General features: G+C 32.8%; 1 protein-coding gene across 1 annotated transcript in view; it reads left to right on the top strand.

Annotated features, from left to right (window-relative positions):
- LOC127718186 (uncharacterized) overlaps positions 1-26,850 on the top strand; it is a 33,912-nt gene extending 7,062 nt beyond the window's left edge. Inside the window, exons 4-7 of the mRNA XM_052224154.1 lie at positions 1,008-1,052; positions 9,461-9,562; positions 25,996-26,076; positions 26,592-26,850. Coding sequence (XP_052080114.1) covers positions 1,008-1,052; positions 9,461-9,562; positions 25,996-26,076; positions 26,592-26,671 — 308 coding nt within the window. The 3' untranslated portion in view covers positions 26,672-26,850. The remainder of the gene's footprint in view (positions 1-1,007; positions 1,053-9,460; positions 9,563-25,995; positions 26,077-26,591) is intronic.
- The last annotated feature ends 93 nt before the right edge of the window (positions 26,851-26,943 follow it).

Raw genomic sequence — 26,943 nt, 5'->3', positions numbered from 1 at the left:
AGTGTTTTGCGTCTCGTTTTTGAAATGCAATTTTGATAATTTGTTTCCAACATAGGTCTTGCCGCCATTAATTGGGCAGTATCCTTCACTACATTCGGTGAATTTTAAACTGCAAAAATTAATCACACTGGTCGAACATATTCTCAACCAAGTTAATCGAGGGACCATGATACCAAGAACAAAAGTCCATTACCTCGAAACACACCTCAAAATACTGATGGATTCAAACAAGGGTTATGAGACACCTTGGATAAACCTGAAAAAAAATTATTTATTTTTTTCTTACAAAGGCATTTATACGGGAGTATTGATCATCACATTGCACATTATTGCTAAGATACTTAACCCTTCGAACGCGTGACATTATTTATTTCTCCTTTTTTGAAAGCAATTATATAGAATAACATTATGAAAATGTTTTCCGATTAACAAATATATTTTTGACACTTATATAAACATGATAATCAAGACCTTCCAAATATACCAGGCTTACTATTTAAAAAGCCAGACATGCGTGTAGTCTCCATAAGACCAATCACTAACACACTTTAAAGGTTAGGACAATTGAATCGTATCTCGTAAATAATGTTAAAAAAACAATAATCCAATGGAATAGAAATATATAATTCAGTGACATAGGAAGAAACGTTAAATTCCGTAAGTTTATGATTTACCAAAAGTCTCAAATGTCCTCACCATACTTACAAAAGTACAAAATTAAACACCAATAATCGGGTTATGTCTGCTTGCTCTCCGGTTTAATCCATCAATGTAACATACTGTCAGCTTTAATGTAGGTAGTTGAAAGTGATATTACACACAAATCAACAAAGAAAATAAAATAAAACAATTACATATTTACTTTGTGGTAAGAACTACGAGGGAAGTTGAACAAATTATAATAGAAATGTTTAAGAATTTAGAATAGTTAACATGTGTCTATGACTTAATTCAAGTTTCCACCTTAATTAGAGGTATTCTATTTCATTTATCCTTTTTAATTGTAGGTCCACCGAAAAACAATCCGGCGCCAAAATGTGATCATGATAATGGCAAGTTAACTATTTAAATTTTCACATGGCAAAAAGTTAGTTAAAATGTTAAAATAGTCATACATAAAAGTAGAATAGTCAGTAGATAAAAGTATTAACATCCAATACATGTTATTACAATTGCATGTATTTTGCTGCGATTTGACATTTTTAACTCTTCAGAGTCTTGTATTATCCTTTTATTTTTAGGGAAAGGAGTTGAAATATGAATAGGGAGGATTTAAAATAAGAACAGTGATATGTGAAAGAAGTACACTAAGAGTTATGTTCGTTATTATAATAATATGTGCAACATATGGAGTAGGATCCGCTTATCATTCCGGAAAACATGATACCATTTCCTATGTATGATTAGTTCTTCATGTTCTTGTTGCTCCGTCTATTGTTTTATTTGTTGTGTTTTGTATACTTTTGTTTTTCTTTTAATCATTTTTCGGTTTTTGCCGTAGCGCTGTCTTTTTGTGATTGAGTTATGAATTTGAATATCGCTTTGATATCTTCTGTCTGTAGTTTGAATAAATGTTGACATACATTGGTAAACATATTAGCAACATACTCTATTACATTTGATATTTATTTTTACTTGCATTCATCTTCTGACATTTACAGTTTATACCATTTTGGTATAATCACAGAAGAAAAATTGATAATTTTAACGTTAATTTGTACATTTTCCTTTTTATGTGTACTTGTTTATACTGTTTATATTATAAAAAATAAACCGAGCCAGTTCAACATTGGTATGATCGAATGAATATCGCATACGGATGAACTTTTCCGATCATTTACAAAGCTTCACGAGATTTGTTTTCGCAGAAATTTGAGAGCGTCTTTGTAAATGAAATATTAGTCATTAGTTGAAATGTTTGTAGCTTCTTTAAACCGTATTTTTGTAAATGAACTCATCATAGACACCAGGATTGGAATTATGTACGCCAGATGCGCGTTTCGCTCACAAAAGACATACCAGTGACGCTTGAATCATGTAATTGTTTTTAAAAATTGCAATCGAAAATGCACGGAAAATTGGATGTACTAAGAACACTCAGTCAGTGTGAAATGTTTATCTTTCATCGAATTCACATCCATACCCGGATTGTCGTTTTATATCTCATCTAACTATCCCAATCTGAGTTTTCACATATTCATACTTATTAACTAGAATGTAAAATGATATGGTGCTGTTTCGAGGAGTATTTTTATTTTCTATTACGTTGGAAGATCGTGCTCAAAATGTTTAGTCACTGTGAAGTGTTAAAATTCATATTTAGACGCAACGCATAAATAACTACCAGAAAGGTAGAACATGAGAGATGCCGAAACAAAATTAAACATAACAAAAATACATTGTTATTCGAAATTTCTTGTGAGACTACCAAATGACCTTGGTATATTCGGTATAATTTACATGTTTAATATCACCTTGGAAGACCATGAAAAGCGCCCATGCCTTCTTGTCGAAAAAATGCCTATAGAAACATAGTGTCTTGTTCCGAAAATTTTAAAGCTCCGTAAGATTCAATTTGGGTTTTGCTGCCACTTCTTTTAAAAGAAGTTCTAACATTTTCAATGAAAATTACAGAACAAAGTAAGCAAACGATATATTTCTAGACTGGGATTAATGGCCAAGTGTCAGATCTCGTCCCTGTCGGACACTTGTCACATATGATCTAGTTTAAATGAAAACCGATAGCAAGGCTTTATGATCCAAAGGGGAAAATCCAAAAGTTGCCAGAACCATCTGAACAGGTTCCGTGTTAAATTGTAAAGATTCAAGCTCGGTCCGACTCCCCCCTTCTGAAGCATCCTTTAACCAAAACACATCTTACGGTCGTCTTTCAAAACTCAATGCCACCATCTGATCTGAGCAACAGGCACAATATGCCCATCTATTTCAATTGCACATATTTTTTATTTTTTTTATTAGTTACAACTTTTCAACTGATTTTGATAGTTTGTTTTTAAGTTGTGATGTTACACCACTGTCTGAAGTCGGGAGCCTATAGCTCAGTGGGTGCTGTTGGTTCATGTCTGTCATATTTGTTTTTCGTAAATTGTTTCGTTATAAATTAACCCGTTAGTTTTTTCAATTGAACTTCTTTATATTTTTCATACCACATCTCTATATTTTTATAAAGTCTTGATGTATGCACATATATTGGTTTTGGATCGGTCTTGTTTGAAGATCAACTTTCATCTGATTTCCTTCACGGTTTGGTCTTTCTGTGAACAGAATTTGTCCTGTGCCGAACTTTGTCAATGTCAACCATCAGACCTTTGTCAAATTATATCAAAACACACCAAAAAGATTTTGATGATGATGATGATGCTTGATTATCTGACCTATCTACGTCTTATACATTTTAATAACTTTAAAAAAAATGATTTACATTCAGTTCTTGCTGGCCACTTTTACATGTGTGTAAGTTTCACACAAAAACTATTTCTTATGATAGTGCGATCGGCACATCTGAACGTCAAATAACGCCAAGAAACGTTGATATAATATTATTGTAAATACTGATATATTTTATCAACTTAATACGAATACATTTTTATAATACAACAGAAATATCATAGACAGTTTTTGTGTGAAATGAAAATGACACAACAATTACTTATATCCAGTGGAACTGAATTCAATCAAACTAACGTAAACCCCCCTTTACTAGACGTTAAAGTTTTAACTATAACAAGTCGTTTAAGGACTTCATTGTTATGTAAATTTGTATAATCAAAGTTCAAGGTTATCCTTGCATGGAAACAAAAATGAAGTCATAAATAAGCAAACTTTTTTAGCTAATGGAAAACGTCAATTTTAACGTTTAAAACCCGTTATTCGACAAAACAAATTCGTATCACTTACAGCGACTTCATCAATGCTGAATAAAATGATGTTTTCTAGTTTTTCCAAATATTTTAAATTCCTGAATTGAACCTGAAATTTACAGTTAAGACATGATTTGGAAATACCTAATTATTGACCTTTGATCGCCATTATGCAAAATTGGACCACTTCTCAGACTTACGGCATCATTAATCTGAAAGATTACAATTTTCTCTTTTCAGTGAAATTTGATTTAGCTGTGTGTTTGACGGATGCATTAAATTTATATTTTTATGTTTCGACCACTGGTCTTTTATTGATTCATTAAAAGCTTGAATTCTAAGGAAGATAACTCATGTGTACTATACAATATTGTAAGCCGCCTATAAAAAATACCAAACTATAATTAAATATATTCTTACAACCGGTAAGGTTAACAGCACATCACATAATCATAGGTATCAAACTAAATCAATATGGGTCCTGAAACCCCAAAATGTGAACAAAACTACTCGGACTCAAATTATGAAAATATACAATGTGACAAGTACTCATTTCTCATTCCTACTTGTACTTCATAAAACCTACTTAATACAAAACTATTAATTTGTATAAATGGAAATATTTTTTCCGTCTTTTGTTTATCAAACCGCCATTGATAAAATATACCATATTGGGAAAGCGGTAGTATCTATTCTTCAATAGGCGACAATCCTATTTTTAAAAAAATTTACTACTGTTACAAAAAAAAAAAGAAAAACCTGGACAAAACAGTTATGTGTGACATAAGTACTTTATTATTCTATTTTGGAAACTAAAGTCAAATGGTATCATGACCATCTGTGAACGGAGCTTGTGTGTTTTATCTATGCTTACTCTCATTTTACATCAAATTTATGAAATTTGGAAGCCTTTTCGAATAATTCTCAAGAAAATATTTCAATGTGTTTCAAAAAACAAAAAGTTGACTTTTTTCACCAAAAGGTCAACCTAAAGCCGGGAAAAAGTAATACTACTTTTTTCCCTACAGTAAAGTATGTAAATTAACAATCTAATTCTACCGTGACAAATAAACCGTAGATTATAAAATCATATACTTTTAATGCCCTCGTCAAACTAGACCACGATCGCACCACGCTCACCGCAATCTAAAATAAATTCAGATCGTGGTTAGGTCGTGGTATGAGCGGCATGAGAATGTAAATGTTCGTTGTTTTTACGATGCTACTACGTCCTCATTACGCTTCTTTAACGACCCGCTACGATTATACCACGTTCTCACCACGCTTAATCTGCGACCTCCCTGCGATTATCATAATCTTACTACGTTCATCACGTTCTCACTGCGATCATACCATGATTTATCCGATTGCAATACGATCTTACCACACTTCTACTGCGATTAAAGCACGCTCTTACCACGATCACACCACGTTCATACCGATCTTACTACGCTCTCAACAATAACGTCAACATCGTGTTCCATATAAAAACTGTCTATTCCTTCTATTTTGCATTTATACGTAGATTTCACAGTCATGCCACCAAAATCCATTAGAAATCTTGGGCGTGGTATAAGGGGTAGAGGTTTTTGGACATGTTTAAATTCTTCAACGATTGCTCGGTAAACCTCGGGTAAAAATGTGTTTATAGTATTCCAAGCAAATATAAAGTCATAATCCAAGGTCAAATATTTATCACCAGTAGCTAAATGTCTTAAAGAGATGACAAGTTTAAGACCAGGCGACAGGGCTCTTCTAAATAGAGTATCTGTCTTATTGATTCTTGGACCAACTCTTTTAAGAAGGTCATCTAACATCTCTGGTGGCATTTTAAAAAAATCAAAGAAGGAATGTTCAACCTCGATTCGTAACTCGTTTATCAACTGAGCATAATTACCAAACTGGAGTCTCCTTTCGGTTGACAACCATGGACGAACCCAACAGGACCTACGCCTGTAGAAGCATTACAACATGTTCATGGTCTTGTGTTTCCATGGTTCAATTGAAATTGAGGTTTCAAACAAAACCTGGAGAGCTTTTATATATTTTATGTGACAATTACAATGTCTAGAAATCGAAATGGTTGTAGATTGAACGTAGTCAGGTCGTAAGAAGAGCGTGATGATGACGGCATGAGCGTGTTAGAATCGTACTATGGTCTTGAACAGCTTGGTATAAATGTGGTATAGTCGTAGTGGAAGCGTGGTTAGGTCGCGACGAGAACGTGATGGTCGTAGTAAAGTCGCTGTGAGATAGTAAAGCAGTTTTTCCGACTAGAATCGCGCTTTCGATGCCTTTTCGCTACGGTGGTACAGCGACCTTTGCGATTTTACCACGACCTTACTGCGCTCCCAGTACCTTTTTACTGCGACCTGATTTCGTCACGACCGCACCACGATTGTTTTGTACAAGTTCAAAGTTGGTCCACGCGTATCACGGTCACGAAGACATCACCACGACCATAAACGACCTTACTGCGATTTACACGATCGCACTACTATCGTCAAAATTTGCACTTTTTTCAAGATCGTAGTGCTATCGTGGCTTAGTGTCACGAGGGTATAATGCGGCGTCTACACAGTGCCGATTGTGGCTCCTGTTTGAGACCAGACAGTGCTAGGATACGAAAAGTAAAAAAAGTCGGATTACTATCTTGAATGATCTGGAATGTCCTATCATAATCTGAACGCAGTCGAATACGTTAGTAACCGATTCCTACGGATCGGGAATGGTCCGGAGAGGTCGGCTAAACACCCCGACAGTTTTTTGCGTCCTGTAACTTTCTGATTGTTGTCGTGAATAAATATTGTTTTTACAAATTTAAATTAAGCTGGGGTCACACATTCACAATTTTTTACTGCCGTCCTTGACAGGAACATTCCCGATTAAAATTTGTCAAAAGTCTGATGAAGATTCTGTGAATTGTGGCTGGAAATTCAAACTTTAATTAAAATTTGTAAAAACATTTATTGAATCACGACAACAATCAGATATTGTGCAGGAACGTCCAAATTCAACCGTTTCTAACTGAATTTGTCCCGATTATTCTGTTCTCAATCCGATTCTTATCCGAATAGTATCTTTCACATGGTACAAAACGACCGAATCTGTCCCGACAGCGTCCCGATTCTACCGAATGTGATCCGACAGAGATCAGACAGTGACCAGACAGTGAACCGACGCTGACGGAAGATATCCGTGAAAAAACTGACGCCATATTCGGGATGATCAGATACTGTCGAAACGCAATCCTATCACAGTCTGCTGTACCGCATTGCAGACGGCTTTATCTGGACTCAGTCGTATTGTGATCTGTAATTGTTGGGACTCTGACGTGGGTATCATTGGCGAATTTCGTATTTAAAACGGGACTATTCCGGAACGGAATCGGCATGGACGGTTCGCATTGGGCAAGATCTTGATGCATTCTGGACTCAAATGGCAAAAAAAAACAGTAATGACAAATTTCTCCAGATCATGCACGTTCCAGAGGACAACGTCCAGAAAACACAGAATATTGTTACGATTTTAATCCGATATATCAGAATTTGTCACAACATAGTCACGATTGTAATCCGACTAAACAAAATCAGCTGAGTTTCCTCGAATGTTACGGACGCACCTAACTGTTGGGATTACTTGGCCGACCTCTCCGGACCATTCCCGATCCATATGAATCTGTTACGAACGTATACGACTTCGTTAAGATAAAGATAGGACATTCCAGATCAATGAGGATAGTAATCCGAATTTTTAACTTTTCGTGTCTTAGCGCTGTCTGATCTCAAACGGGACCCGTAATCGGCACTGTGTGAACGCCGCATTAAAGTTTAAATTTCTAGCCACGATTCACAGGATCTTGATTAGACTTTTGACAAATTTTACTCGGGACTGGTCCTGTCAAAACTGGCTGTAAAATTCGTGAATGTGTGACCCCGGCTTAACTTGGAAAGATACTCTCTATTCTTTGTGCAAGATAACGACATGTTTCTTCACTGTGACAACATTTTGAATTACACAATACATCCTGTGATTTGACATGATTAGACAAATTAAATAGTTGGATTGATAGTTTCTATATTTGTATAGTGATTTTTATTCTTTAATAATTTCGGATAAAAGAATAAAAAACTTTTTATTTTCGATACCGAAATTATCGTGACGGTAGAATATCAAGATATCACTTTTTGCTCATCGATGTTTTACCGTGATCAAGTAGGTATCAACAACAACAAAGTTATTTTCTATATATATCATGTTTTTTGCTATGCTTCATTTATAGTCCATAACAGTGTTTTCGTATTTATACACCCAGCACATCCAGACTGGCCTACATAAAGAGAACAGCAGGGTTACAATATATCATGCAAAATGAAAACTAGTCGTATGTATTTTTCACTTGACAAACTCTTGTAATTGACACACTAATTTGAATGCAACTCAATGAAAATGTGAAAAAAAACTCTAAGGGTCAACTTGGTGTACTTTTAACTCACGTCAATAATGACGATACACAGGTAAACAGTAGACAACTGCATAATTCTATAAAACAGTCTACATTATTTAGAGCTTGAGTTTCCGTATTTCGAATTTTAAGATCTCAGAAAGTGAGAAATACATTTTTTGAATTCTTAATACCGTTTTTGAATTTAAAGTCCTATACTCTCTCCCTACAAAAACTAAAGAGAAAAGAAAAGGTTTCAAGAGTTGTAGTAAAAATATAGCAACTAAACATTGTTTGAAAACTTGATATTTTTAATCGATTAAGTATGCTTTGCAAAACCTCTCATTCGACCTATTTCCTAGCCTTGTATGCATAAAATTTCACGTATTGCTACAATGTATAGTTATTTTATAAGTAATGTCAACGCTAAACTGTCATTGCATTTCTTCATGTAATTTTTGCATGATGAAGCACAATATTGTAAATCTGAGAAACATTAGATATATGCATGTCCAATCAGGAAGTGTTCTCGACATGTTATATGATTCCTATCATTGTATGCTTAAGAAAAGTTAATGCCGATGTTTGTTAGTTTTGAACTGTTCGTATAGCTTCACGGAACAATCTAAAAAAGTTCACGTTTGTTTAGTACGCTCTATGGTTTTGTGACCTATACAATAATTTTAATGAACTGTGGAATTTTTAGATACTCATCTTTCGATATGTTGCGTAATTGAAAGCAACTTGTTTTATAACTTATATCACAATAAATGATAACATGTTAAGAAGTCAAATTCTTAAGATGAAACTTCACAATCGTTCCAAAATAGAGGCAACAGTAGTTGAAAGATGCTAAAATTTCATAAACCAATTAAAAAGATATAAACCAAAGTAAAAACGCAAAGTCAGGGAATCGAATAAACTCGTACAACCTGGTTCGTCGAAAAAGTATCGTCTTTCGCTAAACATGCATTACCCTTAGATACAAGATTGAGCGATAATACAAAAAAGAAACCGAAGAAAAAAGAATAAATTTAAAAAAAAACAGCAGAAATAGAATCAAAAGAGAAAATGTTCCTGGTGTTTTTCCCTTTTCTGTAAATAAGGTGTCATTATACTGATGTATTATTTGTAGACATGGTAGAAAAGAAGCGTGTTGCAGACATATTTATGATGCTGGCACCTTTGATTGGTTGTGGCTTTTTAACATACAAAACTATACCTGCTAAACACAAAGGTACTTTAAAGCATATTATTAGTAACAGCATACCGTTTCTTTGTAAAGTATCGTGATATGTAGATTGAACATGAATTATACTTTAATCTGACTACATGCTCACATAAGTATCAACATTCAGTTTTGCTTGTTCTAAATTTCTTTGTATGTAAGCATTATCCTTTTACTTTATGTTCCGCTTTATAGGAAATATCCTCTTCCTTTATAATTTAAAGTTGGTGACTATGCTGAACGCACCTATACCACAAGTTTGAGCTTTCTAAAAAGCTGTTGACTGCTTCGCTCTATCCTAATTCAAGGTAATATGTGTGCATGTGGTTTTTGATTTAGTATTGAAAATGTTGTATTTTTAGATATTGATTGATATACAATGGATGTATTAGAGTTGCAATATCAATTTTTGTATATATATTAAGATGAAATTTTCTCAAGTTTTGAACTGGCTGTTCAGTGTTTAGTTGTCATTGTGTTTTTGTGGAATGTGCTTTTCTAGTTCTTTCAGCTGGTCATTGACTTGCGATTTTGATTGCTAGTTCTGTATATAATTTATTTCGATCTATATAAATGTTTAGGTATGTTGATTATGAGTAACTAAATGATGTTGTTCTACTTTAAAAGAGGGGCGAAAGATACCGGAGGGACATTTAAAAGTGTGCGTTATACCCCATGGTTTTAAAATTTTGTTCACTTTATTTGTTGAAAATTACAAATAGACACAACTCTAGAGGTGTGCCTCTCTTGAGGTGTGCCTAGATTGGCAGAAGTTATAAAATACAGATAATGCATTTTTGTAAACATTGTATAGGCACATTGTTTAGCAAAACAAATCGTGCATATTGCAGATTAACAAAGCAAATAAACACGTATCAATAATTGATATTTCAATATTGAATTTCAGATTGTTTTAGGGGGTTAATGTCCTTGCGGTTTTGTAATTAGGGACCAAAAAGGTCAGTTTAATTGGTTCATGGAAAATAAATAGGTTCGCAGACAATAACTTAGTGTAGCATGTTTATATATTGTCATAAAATTGCATAATATCTAATAAGATTAGTCGATTTAGCTAACAAAGTCCTTATATTTGAATAAAGTAACATTCATTTTTAGTGGAAAATTGTTTTAACATTAATTAAGCTATAATTAAAAATTGTTTGCTAGCCCTCTCTGTGATTAATGTAAGATAACTCTGGTCGATTTTCCCAACATTCTATCATTATGGGGAGATAATATAATTCGGCTATCATTTCTAGTCTTTTTAAAAAAAGTAAAAGATGTTTTGTATGTAGGTTCCAATTATATTTTTTCACTTAAGAATTTGGCATAAAATTGAAGTTTCTGGAATAAAGTGGTGGCTATGGTGTTCTGTTTTTGTGTTTGTGCGTATGTGTGTTTGTGTTAGGGGGTGTTACACTTCTTTCATGTATTTGTCTTTAGGGATCGAGTAATGCAGATAAATTAAGACAGCATGTCTGCTTCATTTGGGTTCTGACATAATTGTATACACCATATTAAAGCAACAAGCAGGATGAATGCTGTTGGAGATTATATGATGCATACTACAACTTGAAACAGTGTATTCCTGACAACAGAATGAAACATGTATTAGTCACCTGCATATTGTACCTCAAATGAAATTAGACAGAAAACTTTTTTTATATCATCACCAAAATACGGCTTTAAATGAGAACAATGTCATGATTACTTGGAAAAAGATACTATATCTGTGATTTCAGAGTAATTTGTCTCATCACACTAAGAAACTTAATGATGTTGAGGGTAGATGTGACCTTGCACACCCAGTGACGTTGCACACCCATAACAGTCTTGCACGGTCGGGATATTTATATGTATCAAAATAATATTTATAAGATAATAAAATAATTTTTTATGTTGGTATATATTAATTTTAAACATTTAAAAACAAATAAATGAAATTGTAGATATACATAAATGTCTTTAATAAACCAATAAAAAATACTAAGATCTAGTACATTTAAAAATTTTGTAACAATTTTTAATTCAATAAAATAACCGTACAGATGAAATTATGACCCTGTGCAAGGTAGACAATCAACATTATCACTTTTTGGAATTGAACATAGTACAAAGGAATGTAACTTTCGTACAAATGACACATCAAAAGAAACAATTATTACAGAACTCGTGCTCCACCTTCAATGACGATTCTGAATTATCAATACAACCAACAGTTGTAAATCTATAAGGTAGAGACAGCTAATGAATGCTAACCCACAGTGGTATATATTTGTTTGAATTTTTTTTAAACCTACTCGGATAAATGCATGAACTACTTGATTTTCATAGCTCATAATTAACGTGTTTACACATTGATATAATATGCTTGTTAAACATTATTTTAGCTTCTAATAGTATAAGACACAATACACCTCGTATGCTTGCATCAACTTACCCAAATAAATATGTATTTAAAGCCTAAACATTTTTATTGTTTACAAAATATCCATGTTGGAATTTTAATATTTATATCACAATTTCCGGTTAAGATTTGACTAAATACCAGTATCCCAAAATCGTCAGGTAAATATGCTACAGTTAGTGTAAGTGTTTGGATGTGTAAGACATTTAAGTACAAGGTTTCATTCCACAAAAGGAGGGTTGGCATTGATTGTGGGGGTTATTATCATAGCGGTTTTGAAGTTAAGGGCCAGAAACAATTATTTGTTTGGTTTTAAGACAATAACTTAAGTATTAGAGATATTTAGTTTGTCAATATTTTAACACAAGGTTCCACACCACAATAGGGAGGTTAGGATAAATTGTGTGGGTTATTGTCATAGCTGTTAAGGAATAAGTGACCAAAACAGATCAACAAAAACATTTTTTGTCATGTTCACAGACAATAACTTGATTGTGTATGGATCTCTATTGACTTCAGGCACAAGGTTCCATTCCACAATAGGAAGGTTTGGATTTATTTTTGGGCTTACTATTGTAGCTGTTTAGTAATTAAGGACAAAAAAGGGGCCAAAAACAAGCATTTTTCATGTTTCAGGACAATAATTTGTGTATATTTACTACAAGGTTCCATACTTTGAAAGAAAATTGGAAATAAAAATGGGGCCAAAAAATTAGGATTTTCTGATTTCTGGACAAAAACTTGAGTATAAGTCTATATATTGATATTTAATTGTGCCACAAGGTGTCATACCATAAAATAAAGTTTGGGCTTGATTTTTGGGGTTATGACCCTATTGGTTTAGTTAAAACGGGCCAAAACCAATACTTTGTATAAATTGCTTATTTGTTTTTAGCAATTTCAATGGGGTTTAATTCAAAAGTCCTAAATTCTTGAGAGTCTTAAATATGCTGAATCTAAATGGCTATTCAATATTTGGATTTGAGGGTTTGTTTTTTAAATGATTCATTACAGGTCCAAAAGGGTCCAAAATTCAACTTTTTTTGAATTTTTAAAAAAGTATATTACCGGTGTTCCTTGATATGCCGAATCTAACCATGTATTTATTATTTTCTAATTTCGAGGCCTGTCTTCAAATTGGTCTACGTTAAGGTTCAAATGGTCCAAAATACAACCTGTTTTTAATTTAAAAAAAACTATTGAATTCTTGGGGTTCTTTTATATGCCGAATCTAAGCGTGTATTAAGATTTTTGATTTGGGGCATGGTCGGCCCACATTAAGGTTCAAAAGGTTCAAAATTAAACTTTTTATTTTTATTTTAAAGAAAAAAGAATGGTTGGGGTTCTTTGATATGCTGAATTATAAGCGTGTATTTAGATATTTGATTTTGTGCACAGTATTCAAGATAGTCCAAATTGGGTTCCAAAAATGAACATTGTTTGATTTCATCAAAAATTAAATGGTTTGTGTTATTCGATATGGTCAATCCAACAGTATTTTAGATTGTTTTTGTTTTTGATTTTGTGCTTTGTTTTTAAAGTTGGTTCAAATATGGGTCCAACTTTAAACTTCAAAAATTGAATCATTGGTATTGTTTAATGTGTGCAATCTAAAAGTGTTTTAATTTTTTTAATTTTTGTTCCGTTTTTCAAACTGGACCCCATAAAGGTCAAAAGTATCAAAAATAAAACTTAGTTTGATTTTAACAAAACAAATAAACAATGTGGTTATTTGATATGCTTAACCAACCATATATTTAGAATTTGAATATTGGACCATTATGGGTAAATGTCTAATTTTAAAATTATTTAAAAAAGTGTCAGAAACCATGCTGTTACATATTTGCTCAAAATCTAAATTCAGAGATGTTATTGGACAATTAAAAGAATTGTTAAGTCGGGTCTTAATTCAAAATATATAAGATATACCATCATATATAATTCTAGAGAAATATTTTTGTGATTTACATCACTGGTTCATGGAAAATAAATTAGTTCACAGACAATAACTTTAGTATAAGTGTATGGATATGTAATAAATTTTAGCACAAGGGATCATACCACACACAATAGGAGGATTGGGATATCAAATAGTTAACCAAGCTAGATTTATTTTTAAACTAATAGACATTTTAAATTGAGTTATAGTTAAATATAGATTTGCTGATTCAGATATATTAATAGTGCTGATAATTGTGTTTGCATTGTGTTCTATTTTAAGATCGTAACATGCTTGAATATTTTCTTATGGTTGAAAATTCCCTTTGTCCATCTGTTGATTTCAAAGTGTTGGTAAGTGAAGTTTTAAAATACAGTTGTGCCATGCATTATGTTATGATACATCTTAATAAAAAAAATGTAATTTTTAAATAATAATAAATTTCTATTTAAGGATATATTTCATTACAATATATTGTATAAATATAGTGTTTGACATTGATAGATACGTTGCAGATATTAGTTTTTGACAAATGCAAGAAAACATATTGGGAACTATTTATTATATATATATATATATATAAAAGTCTAAATTGAAAACAACGTTCAAACCTATGATTGCGTTGGATAAAAACCGCAATTTTTATACGTGTGCATGTAAAACAAATTTCTTGGTAGAGGGGTCTAAATACAGCACAAACAACAATTTCCAAAAGACCAAAAAAGGTGAAAAAATTTATTTTAACAAAACGCATTTGACTAACAGGTCGAACAACTGATGTTCTTAAACCCTGCTGACTGCCATTGGCGATTGCCAACTAAATTGATCACCAGATCTAACGAAGTGGATCTTTAATATTAATTTAATACCAAACAGAAAACAATAAGGTTGTGAAAAAGATGGTATACCACAAACATGAGGTGCAAAAATTTGTACACCATATCCGGATTTCGACAATTAATGTCTCTTCAGTGATGTTAGGGATCGAAACGCTATTTGGAAGGCCATAAAATTTACCTCAATTTAGGATAGACTCTTGAATTTTAAAGAGTCGAAATAGGATGAACGGATCATATAAACCCGAAGGAAAATATAATACAAGCCCAAACGGAAAAATATATAAAAGTCTAAATTGAAAACAACGTTCAAACCTATGATTGCGTTGGATAAAAACCGCAATTTTTATACGTGTACATGTAAAACAAATTTCTTGGTAGAGGGGTCTAAATACAGCACAAACAACAATTTCCAAAAGACCAAAAAATGTGAAAAAGTCTATTTTAACGAAACGCATTTAACTAACAGGTCGAACAACTGATGTTCTTAAACCCTGCTGACTGCCATTGGCGTTTGCCAACTAAATTGATCACCAGATCTAACGAAGTGGATCTTTAATATTAATTTAATACCAAACAGAAAACAATAAACTTGTGGAAAAGATGGTATACCACAAACATGAGGTGCAAAAATTTGTACACCATATCCGGATATCGACAATTAATGTCTCTTCAGTGATGTTAGGGATCGAAACGGTATTTGAAGGCCATAAAATTTACCTCAATTTAGGATAGACTCTTGAATTTTAAAGAGTCGAAATAGGATGAACGGATCATTTAAACCCGAAGGAAAATATAATACAAGCCCAAACGAAAAAAATATATAAAAGTCTAAATTGAAAACAACGTTCAAACCTATGATTGCGTTGGATAAAAACCGCAATTTTTATACGTGTGCATGTAAAACAAATTTCTTGGTAGAGGGGTCTAAATACAGCACAAACAACAATTTCCAAAAGACCAAAAAAGGTCAAAAAGTCTATTTTAACAAAACGCATTTGACTAACAGGTCGAACAACTGATGTTCTTAAACCCTGCTGACTGCCATTGGCGATTGCCAACTAAATTGATCACCAGATCTAACGAAGTGGATCTTTAATATTAATTTAATACCAAACAGAAAACAATAAACTTGTGGAAAAGATGGTATACCACAAACATGAGGTGCAAAAATTTGTACACCATATCCGGATTTCGACAATTAATCTCTCTTCAGTGATGTTAGGGATCGAAACGGTATTTGGAAGGCCATAACATTTACCTCAATTTAGGATAGACTCTTGAATTTTAAAGAGTCGAAATAGGATGAACGGACCATATAAACCCGAAGGAAAATATAATACAAGCCCAAACGAAAAAATATATAAAAGTCTAAATTGAAAACAACGTTCAAACCTATGATTGCGTTGGATAAAAACCGCAATTTTTATACGTGTGCATGTAAAACAAATTTCTTGGTAGAGAGGTCTAAATACAGCACAAACAACAATTTCCAAAAGACCAAAAAAGGTGAAAAAGTCTTTTTTAACAAAACGCATTTGACTAACAGGTCGAACAACTGGTGTTCTTAAACCCTGCTGACTGCCATTGGCGATTGCCAACTAAATTGATCACCAGATCTAATGAACTGGATCTTAAATATTAATTTAATACCAAGCAGAAAACAATAAACTTGTGGAAAAGATGGTATACCACAAACATGAGGTGCAAATATTTGTACACCATATCCGGATTTCGACAATTAATGTCTCTTCAGTGATGTTAGGGATCGAAACGGTATTTGGAAGGCCATAAAATTTACCTCAATTTAGGATAGACTCTTGAATTTTAAAGAGTCGAAATAGGATGAACGGATCATATAAACCCGAAGGAAAATATAATACAAGCCCAAACGAAAAAATATATAAAAGTCTAAATTGAAAACAACGTCCAAACCTATGATTGCGTTGGATAAAAACCGCATTTTTTATACGTGTGCATGTAAAACAAATTTCTTGGTAGAGGGGTCTAAATACAGCACAAGCAAAAATTTCCAAAAGACCAACAAAGGTGAAAAAGTCTATTTTAACAAAACGCATTTGACTAATAGGTCGAACAACTGATGTTCTTAAACCCTGCTGACTGCCATTGGCGATTGCCAACTAAATTGATCACCAGATCTAACGAAGTGAATCTTAAATATTAATTTAATACCAAACAGAAAACAATAAACTTGTGGAAAAGATGGTATACCACAAACATGAGGTGCAAATATTTGTACACCATATCCGGATTTCGACAATTAATGTCTCTTCAGTGATGTTAGGGATCGAAACGGTATTTGGAAGGCCATAAAATTTACCTCAATTTAGGATAGACTCTTGAATTTTAAAGAGTCGAAATAGGATGAACGGATCATATAAACCCGAAGGAAAATATAATACAAGCCCAATCGAAAAAAAAATATATAAAAGTCTAAATTGAAAACAACGTTCAAACCTATGATTGCGTTGGATAAAAACCGCAATTTTTATACGTGTGCATGTAAAACAAATTTCTAGGTAGAGGTGTCTAAATACAGCACAAACAACAATTTCCAAAAGACCAAAAAAGGTGAAAAAGTCTATTTTAACAAAACGCATTTGACTAACAGGTCGAACAACTGATGTTCTTAAACCCTGCTGACTGCCATTGGCGATTGCCAACTAAATTGATCACCAGATCTAACGAAGTGGATCTTTAATATTAATTTAATACCAAACAGAAAACAATAAACTTGTGGAAAAGATGGTATACCACAAACATGAGGTGCAAAAATTTGTACACCATATCCGGATTTCGACAATTAATGTCTCTTCAGTGATGTTAGGGATCGAAACGCTATTTGGAAGGCCATAAAATTTACCTCAATTTAGGATAGACTCTTGAATTTTAAAGAGTCGAAATAGGATGAACGGATCATATAAACCCGAAGGAAAATATAATACAAGCCCAAACGAAAAAATATATAAAAGTCTAAATTGAAAACAACGTTCAAACCTATGATTGCGTTGGATAAAAACCGCAATTTTTATACGTGTGCATGTAAAACAAATTTCTTGGTAGAGGGGGTCTAAATACAGCACAAACAACAATTTCCAAAAGACCAAAAAAGGTGAAAAAGTCTATTTTAACAAAACGCATTTGACTAACAGGTCGAACAACTGATGTTCTTAAACCCTGCTGACTGCCATTGGCGATTGCCAACTAAATTGATCACCAGATCTAACGAAGTGGATCTTTAATATTAATTTAATACCAAACAGAAAACAATAAACTTGTGGAAAAGATGGTATACCACAAACATGAGGTGCAAAAATTTGTACACCATATCCGGATTTCGACAATTAATGTCTCTTCAGTGATGTTAGGGATCGAAACGGTATTTGGAAAGCCATAAAATTTACCTCAATTTAGGATAGACTCTTGAATTTTAAAGAGTCGAAACAGGATGAACGGATCATATAAACCCGAAGGAAAATATAATAGATGCCCAAACGAAAAAATATATAAAAGTCTAAATTGAAAACAACGTTCAAACCTATGATTGCGTTGGATAAAAACCGCATTTTTTATACGTGTGCATGTAAAACAAATTTCTTGGTAGAGGGGTCTAAATACAGCACAAGCAAAAATTTCCAAAAGACCAACAAAGGTGAAAAAGTCTATTTTAACAAAACGCATTTGACTAACAGGTCGAACAACTGATGTTCTTAAACCCTGCTGACTGCCATTGGCGATTGCCAACTAAATTGATCACCAGATCTAACGAAGTGGATCTTTAATATTAATTAAGTACCAAACAGAAAACAATAAACTTGTGGAAAAGATGGTATACCACAAACATGAGGTGCAAAAATTTGTACACCATATCCGGATTTCGACAATAAATGTCTCTTCAGTGATGTTAGGGATCGGAACGGTATTTGGAAGGCCATAAAATTTACCTCAATTTAGAATAGACTCTTGAATTTTAAAGAGTCGAAATAGGATGAACAGATCATATAAACCCGAAGGAAAATATAATACAAGCCCAACGAAAAAATATATATATATAACGTTTTATTATACTAAGTGTTTTTAATTAATTTGCACCTATTATCAAGACAAGTTCATTACAAAACATATGGTAATAACCATCACACAATTATAATTAGAGTGACAGATTTATTTGAAAATATTCCTTATGTTGTTCATGATAAGCTTTGTAGGACTTTATAAATATAGTTTGACATTTATTATTCATTATTAGATATTTTGAAGATAATTACAGATAGGTTTTAAATATTTTTAAGACATTGTATTAATAATAAATGAAATTTTGGATTTATTTTTTCTTTTCTTTGGTAAATTGTTTGACAAATTGTGTGGTAAGTTTGTTCGTTATTCTGTATAAACTAATATTTTGAATGCTTTATATATTCTTTTTTATGAAGCGAACTCCTTTAAAAACTAAGCTTAAAACGTCTATTGATAATCATGTATTTAGATTTTTGATTTTGGACCCAGTTTTCAAGTTGGTCCAAATTGGGCAAAATTATGCTTTGTTTGATTTCAACAAATATTTATTGGGTTCTTTGAAATGCTGAATCTAACCATGTATTTAGCGATTTTGGATTTTGGGCTCCTTTATCAAATTGGTCCAAGTTGAGGTCCAAAGGGTCCATAATTAAACTGTTGTTAGATTTCATCAAAAATTTAATTCTTGTGGTTCTTCGATATGCTGATTCTAACCATGTACTTCAAATTTGGATATTGGACAATAATAGGTCCAATTTCAAATCTTGCAGTTCATTGACCACATTCATTTTGTGTCACAAACCTATGTTGTGTCAAATATTCAATCATAATCAAAATTCAAATCTGTTTTAAGCTTGATGTTGTGTCAAAACTTGCCTCAGTTGTCCAGGGTTCAACCTCTGCTTTCTTATCAAGCTTGCGCCTAGGAGCATTTTATTCTATAATGCGAAATGTAAATATACTCATTATACTAGCGATCTTAAGTCAAATTATAAACATACTGCCTTTGGATGAAGGTGGTAGAGTAGATTAACACACGAGGGAAAACAATTATCACCAAAGACGAGAGTGTCAATCACCCTTACACCTTCATCCAAGGACAGTATGTTTTTCATTATACTGAATGTTTTATGATTCAAGTGTGCACTATGCTATTAGAAGGACAATTGTAAAAAAAAGTCATCAATTCAGATAGTTTACTAATAACAACAACAAAACGACGGAAATGATTTTTTAAAAGCATAAACGTTGTGTCTTATTTGTTTTCACATTGAACAAGCACTAGGTAATCAATGCGAGTCAAAATATTCTGTATAATTATTATACCTTTACGGAGATTTAAAAATTGCATTAAATTATTTTAGGTCCAGAATTAGATTTGAATGCTTATTCAACTGACAAGAAATTGATCCATAATGCAGTAATAATATGAACAGCATGTTATTCAGGAGGACCGAAAAAAATATTTTTGACTTTTCATGCTTTTATAAAGAAAATTATTAATGAGGGTATAAAACAACTTTGAGGTCAAGAACTCCCCTACTGAAATTCCTTATGTCTTATGCTATCTATATTTTTATAATACAGAAATAATAGCACCGTTAAAAACAAAAATTTTGCTATCAAATCACTGTATTGTAATCCATTCATTGTATGAAGTCAGCAAAGCTACCCCTATTGAGGCTAGAAATTAAACTGTAACATGATATTGTACTTCTATGTGGATGTTTTCGTAAATGAAAACTATGGAAGTGTTTTATTTATTTTTCATATTTTTATATGAATTATATGAATAAAAGGAAAATAGTGGTATGCGTAAACGACAGATCAACCCAACGACAAAAAAGACATTTGGAGTTAGTAAAAAGTTAGCAGGAGACATAATTTTCTATCCAATATGTGAATTTCTGAATCGACCAGATTCGGAAAAAGGTGGTTAATAACTGTCAACTACATGGAATTTCCAAAATGTAAAAATGAAAACGAAAAAAAGATCATCGTTTATTTGATATTAAGAAAACACCTTTAATTGGTTTTTTTTATGAACTAAGCAAAATCTTTCCTTTTTACATTTCTCTAAGTGTTTATCTTTGTCGTTTACAATTATCATCGTGTTATGTACTTCAAGAAATTGACGAAACAAAACATGGAACTTGTATATTGATAGTTTTCTTTATAGACACCCCGAATCCATGTATAGGAACAATTAAGATAACTTTCATGGCTTGCATTCGCGTACAGCCAACTCGGGATAAAAGATTTATTTTCTGGTACGGGGAGGAGGTAGTGAGTTCGAACCCTGACCCGATGGTAACCGAAAAACTGAATAATTCGGCTGATTTTGTTATTTCATTAGGGCCTGCTTGATACAGTTTATTTGTATGTATAGTCTATTTGTATCGTATTATATGAGTATTTTTATGTGTGTTTTATACTTATTTATATATGCATGCATGTAAACTCAAACTGCCAAAGTTACTCTATAACTGTTTATATTTCCTTTATTTGAAAGTCCCGCAATTTGTAAACCGTGAAATAATAGTCAAAACCGTACTTTGCTATATAATTTGAAAAGTTCACATTGTAATGAACAATTATCATTTATTTCAAGTTGATGAGACCACACCTTCATGACAAACTACTTAAACCAAAACCTTAACCAAATATGGGACTTACTAACAGAACAGAAAACATAAAGCCCCCTTCTATCGCAGGCGATAAAAAAAGAATGTTACATCCATGATAAGCTCTTAATTACTTCAGATATGAAATTAAAGCTTTAGTTTCTTCATTGTTAAAAGTTTAGGTTAAGGATGTACATAGGTGAGGTTTAGGAATATTTGTTAGATATTCGGACTTCTAGGTTTTTTTCCTACGATACAGGGTAAAATATTTTGCCCCATAACTACCAATTTTCATATAAGAATCCAATAGCTCATAAAAGGTCATTTACCAAAATTTAAGCAGATTCTAGATTACTTTTCTTTCGATATGAGACCCATTTGATTAGGGACTTTCCGTTTTGGATTTTCCTCGGAGTATTTTTGTGATTTTACTTTTTAATACCAATGCAAATATAAGGTAAAAGTCCGAGTCTTCCTTTTCCCGCCATTATTTAAAAATCAAATATATCGAAAAGGAGCTCCATAACTTATCAATATTTTAGCTTATTTTGTTTCTCAACTAATGCTCTTCTGGCTAATAGTATACATTTTAAATTCTAGATTTTTTTTAATTTCACCTAAGTACATCCTTAATACATCTGCACTCAATATTGACTTTTATGCATCGTTATTGGTATTTATCATTGTCATTTATTTATCATTTCCGTCTATAGGAACTATCTGGTTATTTCGATTATTTTCTGTCAAGTGGTTTTCTTTGTTTGAATCAAACAACTATCAAAGTTTAAGTATTTCCTGCAATTGTTGTAAAATTGTGAACGTACATTGGATGAAAAAAAATGTAAACAATTATTTCCGCATTAGTTGAAATTTCCTGTTATTAGTATTACGTTGTTTGATTATCCTCGGAGTTCAGTATTTTTGTGTTTTACCTTTGATTCGATGCGATGTAGAGTTGCACTCTAGATGTCTTCTAGTTATTTGTGTCATTTTGTTGATGTCTCGTCGGTATATTTTTTAAATGTAATCATTTGTTAGTTTATCATTCAAGTAATCAGTCTCAGAGTAACAATATATAAATAAGGAGATGTGGTATATTTGCCAATGAGACAACTATCCATCAAAGTTAAATTGAAGTTGATGTAAGCAATTATAGGCAACCGTACGTCCTTTAACAATGAGAAAAACCAATACCGCATAGTCGGCTAGAAAAGGCCCCGACGTGAATATATGAAACAATTCAACTGAGAAAACTAACGGCTTAATTTATAACAAAACAATTTACGAAAAACAAACATGACAGACATGAATTAACGACAACCACTGAACTACAATCTCCTGACTTGGGACAGGTAGTCTGTTATATATTGTATAGAGCTCCCTTGTGAATATCGGTTGTCGTTCGGTACATCGAGATATGAGCTTGTCAAAAAATTGAATATTCTTCATAATAAAGAAATATATTTTAAATCTGTACAAGATAATGCTCCACATTAAGAATTTTTGTCATTCTACATTTTATATAGCATCTTTATATATTAATTATCTGATCTTTTATAGCGAACAGTTTATCATTTACTGTCATTATCCCCATAACCAACCATAAAGTGTTTGCTCTTCCGAAAAATAAAATTTTCAAAGAAATCTAAATACCCCGGCCTCGAGCAGTAGTTGATATCTCAGGGACAACAAACTTGACAGTAGACTCATAACCAGTCAATAAGTGTCTTATTGTTTTTAAATGTCCTTGCTTTTAAATGAAAGTTGATGAAAAGTAAATGCCAATATTACTATTTCTCAAACAGTTTTTCTTCACTTCATAGTGGGGTGATCAAAAACGTATATATATATGCGTAACATGTTTTGGTAAAAAAAAACACTTAATACAAATGCATTCAAAGCATGTTGTATTAAGCCAAGGATTGTCATTTAACATCAACTAATACTTATTATCAAAATTAGCATCATGCTTTCCAGAAATGCACGAAATTGGCATGATCATTTTTACCTGTAGAATTGAATGGGACTGGTATAAACTGCGATTCAAAATTTGATAAAATAGCTTGATAAGCAATAATTGAAAATTTTAGGAGGAAAATCGTCTATAATTGGCAATAATCCATATATTAGTCATAAATTTAAACGATGTAAACACGATATCGTTAATACATTGTAAAGACCACAAAGATAACGATGTCAAAGATGTAAACAATAAATAAAAGTTCATGCAATATGACTGATGTTGACACGCTATCGTGAATACCGCAATGTAAAAAATGTTAACACGATATTAATAATACATTGTATATATCGAGATGTTAACGATGTAAACAGTATGAAAGAGTGTTTATAATTCAAACTATGTTGACTCGATGTCGCGTTAACATAGTTAATATTGCAATGTAAAACGATGTTAACATGAAACATGCGAAATCGTTATTACATTGCAAACATCGAGATGTTAACGATGTCAAGGGTGTAAAATATATATATGAATTCTTTCATTGTTGACGATGTCGACACAATATCGTGTTTACATTGTAAATATCGCGATGTAGACAATATTTTTAACATTGTGTTCTGGACATGAATGACTATATGGTACAAGGTTTTTTTTCATTGTTGAAGGCCGTACATTTGCCTTTAATTGCTTAGGCTCATTCGAACTTCGGTGGTTAGTTGTCTCATTGAAAATCATGCCATATCTCCTTGTTAGCTCACCTGGCCCAAAAGGGCAAAGTGAGCTTTTCTCATCACTTGGCGTCCGTCGTCCGTCGTCGTCCGTCGTCGTCGTCCGGCGTCGTCGTTAACTTTTTACATTTTGAACTTCTCCTAGAGAACCACTGAATGGAATAAAACCAAACATGGCATAAATGTTCCTTATGAGGTGCTGACCAAGTGTTGTTACTTTGTAGCGGATCCACCATCCAAGATGGCCGCCAGCGGGGGACTTAGTTTAATATAGGAGCCTATGGGAAATACATACAAATGTCTTCTTTTAGAGAACCACTGAATGGAATGAAACCAAACATGGCATGAATGTTTCGTATGAGGTGTTGACCAAGTGTTGTTACTTTGAAGCTGATCCATTATCCAAGATGGCCGCCAGCAGGGGACTTAGTTTAACATAGGACCCTATGGGAAATACATACAAATGTCTTCTTTTAGAGAACCACTGAATGGAATGCACCCAAACATGGTATGAATGTTCCTTATGAGGTGCTGACCGAGTGTTGTTACTTTGAAGCCGATCCATAATCCAAGATGGCCGCCAGCGGGGGACTTAGTTTAACATAGGACCCTAAGGGAAATACATACAAATGTCTTATTTTAGAGAACCACTGAATGGAATGAAACCAAACATGGCATGAATGTTCCTTTTGAGGTGCTGACCAAGTGTTGTTACTATGAAGCCGATCCATAATCCAAGATGGCCGCCAGCAGGAGACTTAGTTTAACATTGGACCCTATGGGAAATACATACAAATGTCTTCCATTAGAGAACCACTGAATGAAATGAACCCAAACATGGCATGAATGTTTCTTATGAGGTGCTGACCGAGTGTTGTTACTTTGAAGCCGATCCATAATCCAAAATGGCCGCCAGCAGGACACTTAGTTTAACATTGGACCCTATGAGAAATACATACAAATGTTTTCTTTTAGAGAACCACTAAATGGAATGAAACCAAACATGGCATGAATGTTCCTTATGAGGTGCTGACCAAGTGTTGTTACTTTGAAGCTGATTCATCATCTAAGATGGCCGCCAGCGGGGGACTTAGTTTAACATAGGAGCTTATGGGAAATACATACAAATGTCTTCTTTTAGAGAACCACTGAATGGAATGAAACCAAACATGGCATGAATGTTCATTATGAGGTGCTGACCAAGTGTTGTTACTATGAAGCCGATCCATAATCTAAGATGGCCACCAGCGGAGGACTTAATTTAACATAGGACCCTATGAGAAATACATACAAATGTTTTCTTTTAGAGAACCATTGAAAGGAATGAAACCAAAACATGGCATGAATGTTCCTTATGAGGTGCTGACCAAGTGTTGTTACTTTGAAGCTGATCCATCATCCAAGATGGCCGCCAGATGGGGACAATGTTTAATAAAGGATTCTATGGACAATGCATACAAATGTCTTCTTTTAGAGAACCACATACTGAATGGATTGAAACCAAACATGGCATGAATGTTCTTTATGAGGTGCTGACTATGTTTTTGTTACTTTGAAGCTGATCCCTCATCCATGATGGCCGCCAATGGGGGGACTTCCTTTAACATAAGACCCTATCGGAAATACATACAAATGCTTCTTCTAGAGGTGCACTGAATGGAATGAAACCAAAACATGGCATAAATGTTTCTTTGTTGCCGATTTACTGTTCAAGATGGCCACCAGGATTTTTTTATTAAATTATAGGACCAATATTAAACCAAATTTGGCCTCACTCATTATTAGGGTATCTGTTATGATTTTAATCTATTTTTACATGATTTCCAAAACCAAAGAAGAATCAGGTGAGCGACACAGGCTCTTGAGAGCCTCTAGTTTTATATTCTTGTCTTACTTCTTAATTTCAGTGATTCGAGGGCTGTGTCTACTCGGCTTCAGTATATACTTTGTAATGTATATACTACTTATTGCACTTGACATGAGTTTGGGTAAGTTTTATTTTTATAAGTTTATATTTTTTTATTCTCCCATTCATTTATTTGTACATATTGACTCTGATACCCCATCATGCACAATTACTAATATTATCTCCTCTTATATTAAATTGTAAGATAGTGAGGATGAATTGCAAAGGCAATGTTTCGGTTATGACAACTTTCCAATTTTTTAATAGGTCAATTGTAGCAAAACTAAGTCTACATCTCCCATAGTACGGAGACAGTGTGTTCAATTTTGTAACTTTTCATTTTGATTGTAATGCTTCTCAAGTTATCTCGTACAATGTTGTTTTACGAGCATACATGCAAAATATTAGTTAAGTTACACGAGATATGGACACTACATTATGTTTTATGCGTTTTTATTAAATATTTGTCAAATGAATACGTTGGTACGTGATATATGTTGGTAAGAGCATTCACATTTAATAAGGAATGAGCAAAATTAGGTTAATTTTTTTTTATCATAGTTTTCATTTTCGTACAATGTATTTAAATTATTTCAGGTGTAACAATTGCTCTAACGGTTGTTTGCTGTCTTATAGGCATCATCTTCGTTATATTTGTAATACGGAAAAGAAAATAGTGTACGTATATAACATGTATAAGATAAAAAAGTGATAACAAAAGGAAAGAGGACAAAATATAAAAAAAAATTTAAACTATTAAACTATGTGAACCTTATTCTACCAAAAAAAAGATGTAAAACTTTTAATGAATTGTAATGTCTTGATTTAATTAAAATTTCATTTAGCCCGCTTTGAATCATCTTCCGACTCTTTGCTTATTGAACTTAAAGTTATGTGCAGATTGTTTTCGCTATACACATATTTGTTCTGTGTGTTTTTGTTTACGTGT

Source organism: Mytilus californianus, unplaced genomic scaffold (genome assembly GCF_021869535.1).
Source record: "Mytilus californianus isolate M0D057914Y unplaced genomic scaffold, xbMytCali1.0.p SCAF_10, whole genome shotgun sequence".
Classification (NCBI taxonomy): domain Eukaryota; kingdom Metazoa; phylum Mollusca; class Bivalvia; order Mytilida; family Mytilidae; genus Mytilus; species Mytilus californianus.
The sequence above is the reverse complement of the archived record's forward strand: the minus strand, read 5'-3'. Positions and strand labels throughout refer to the sequence as shown.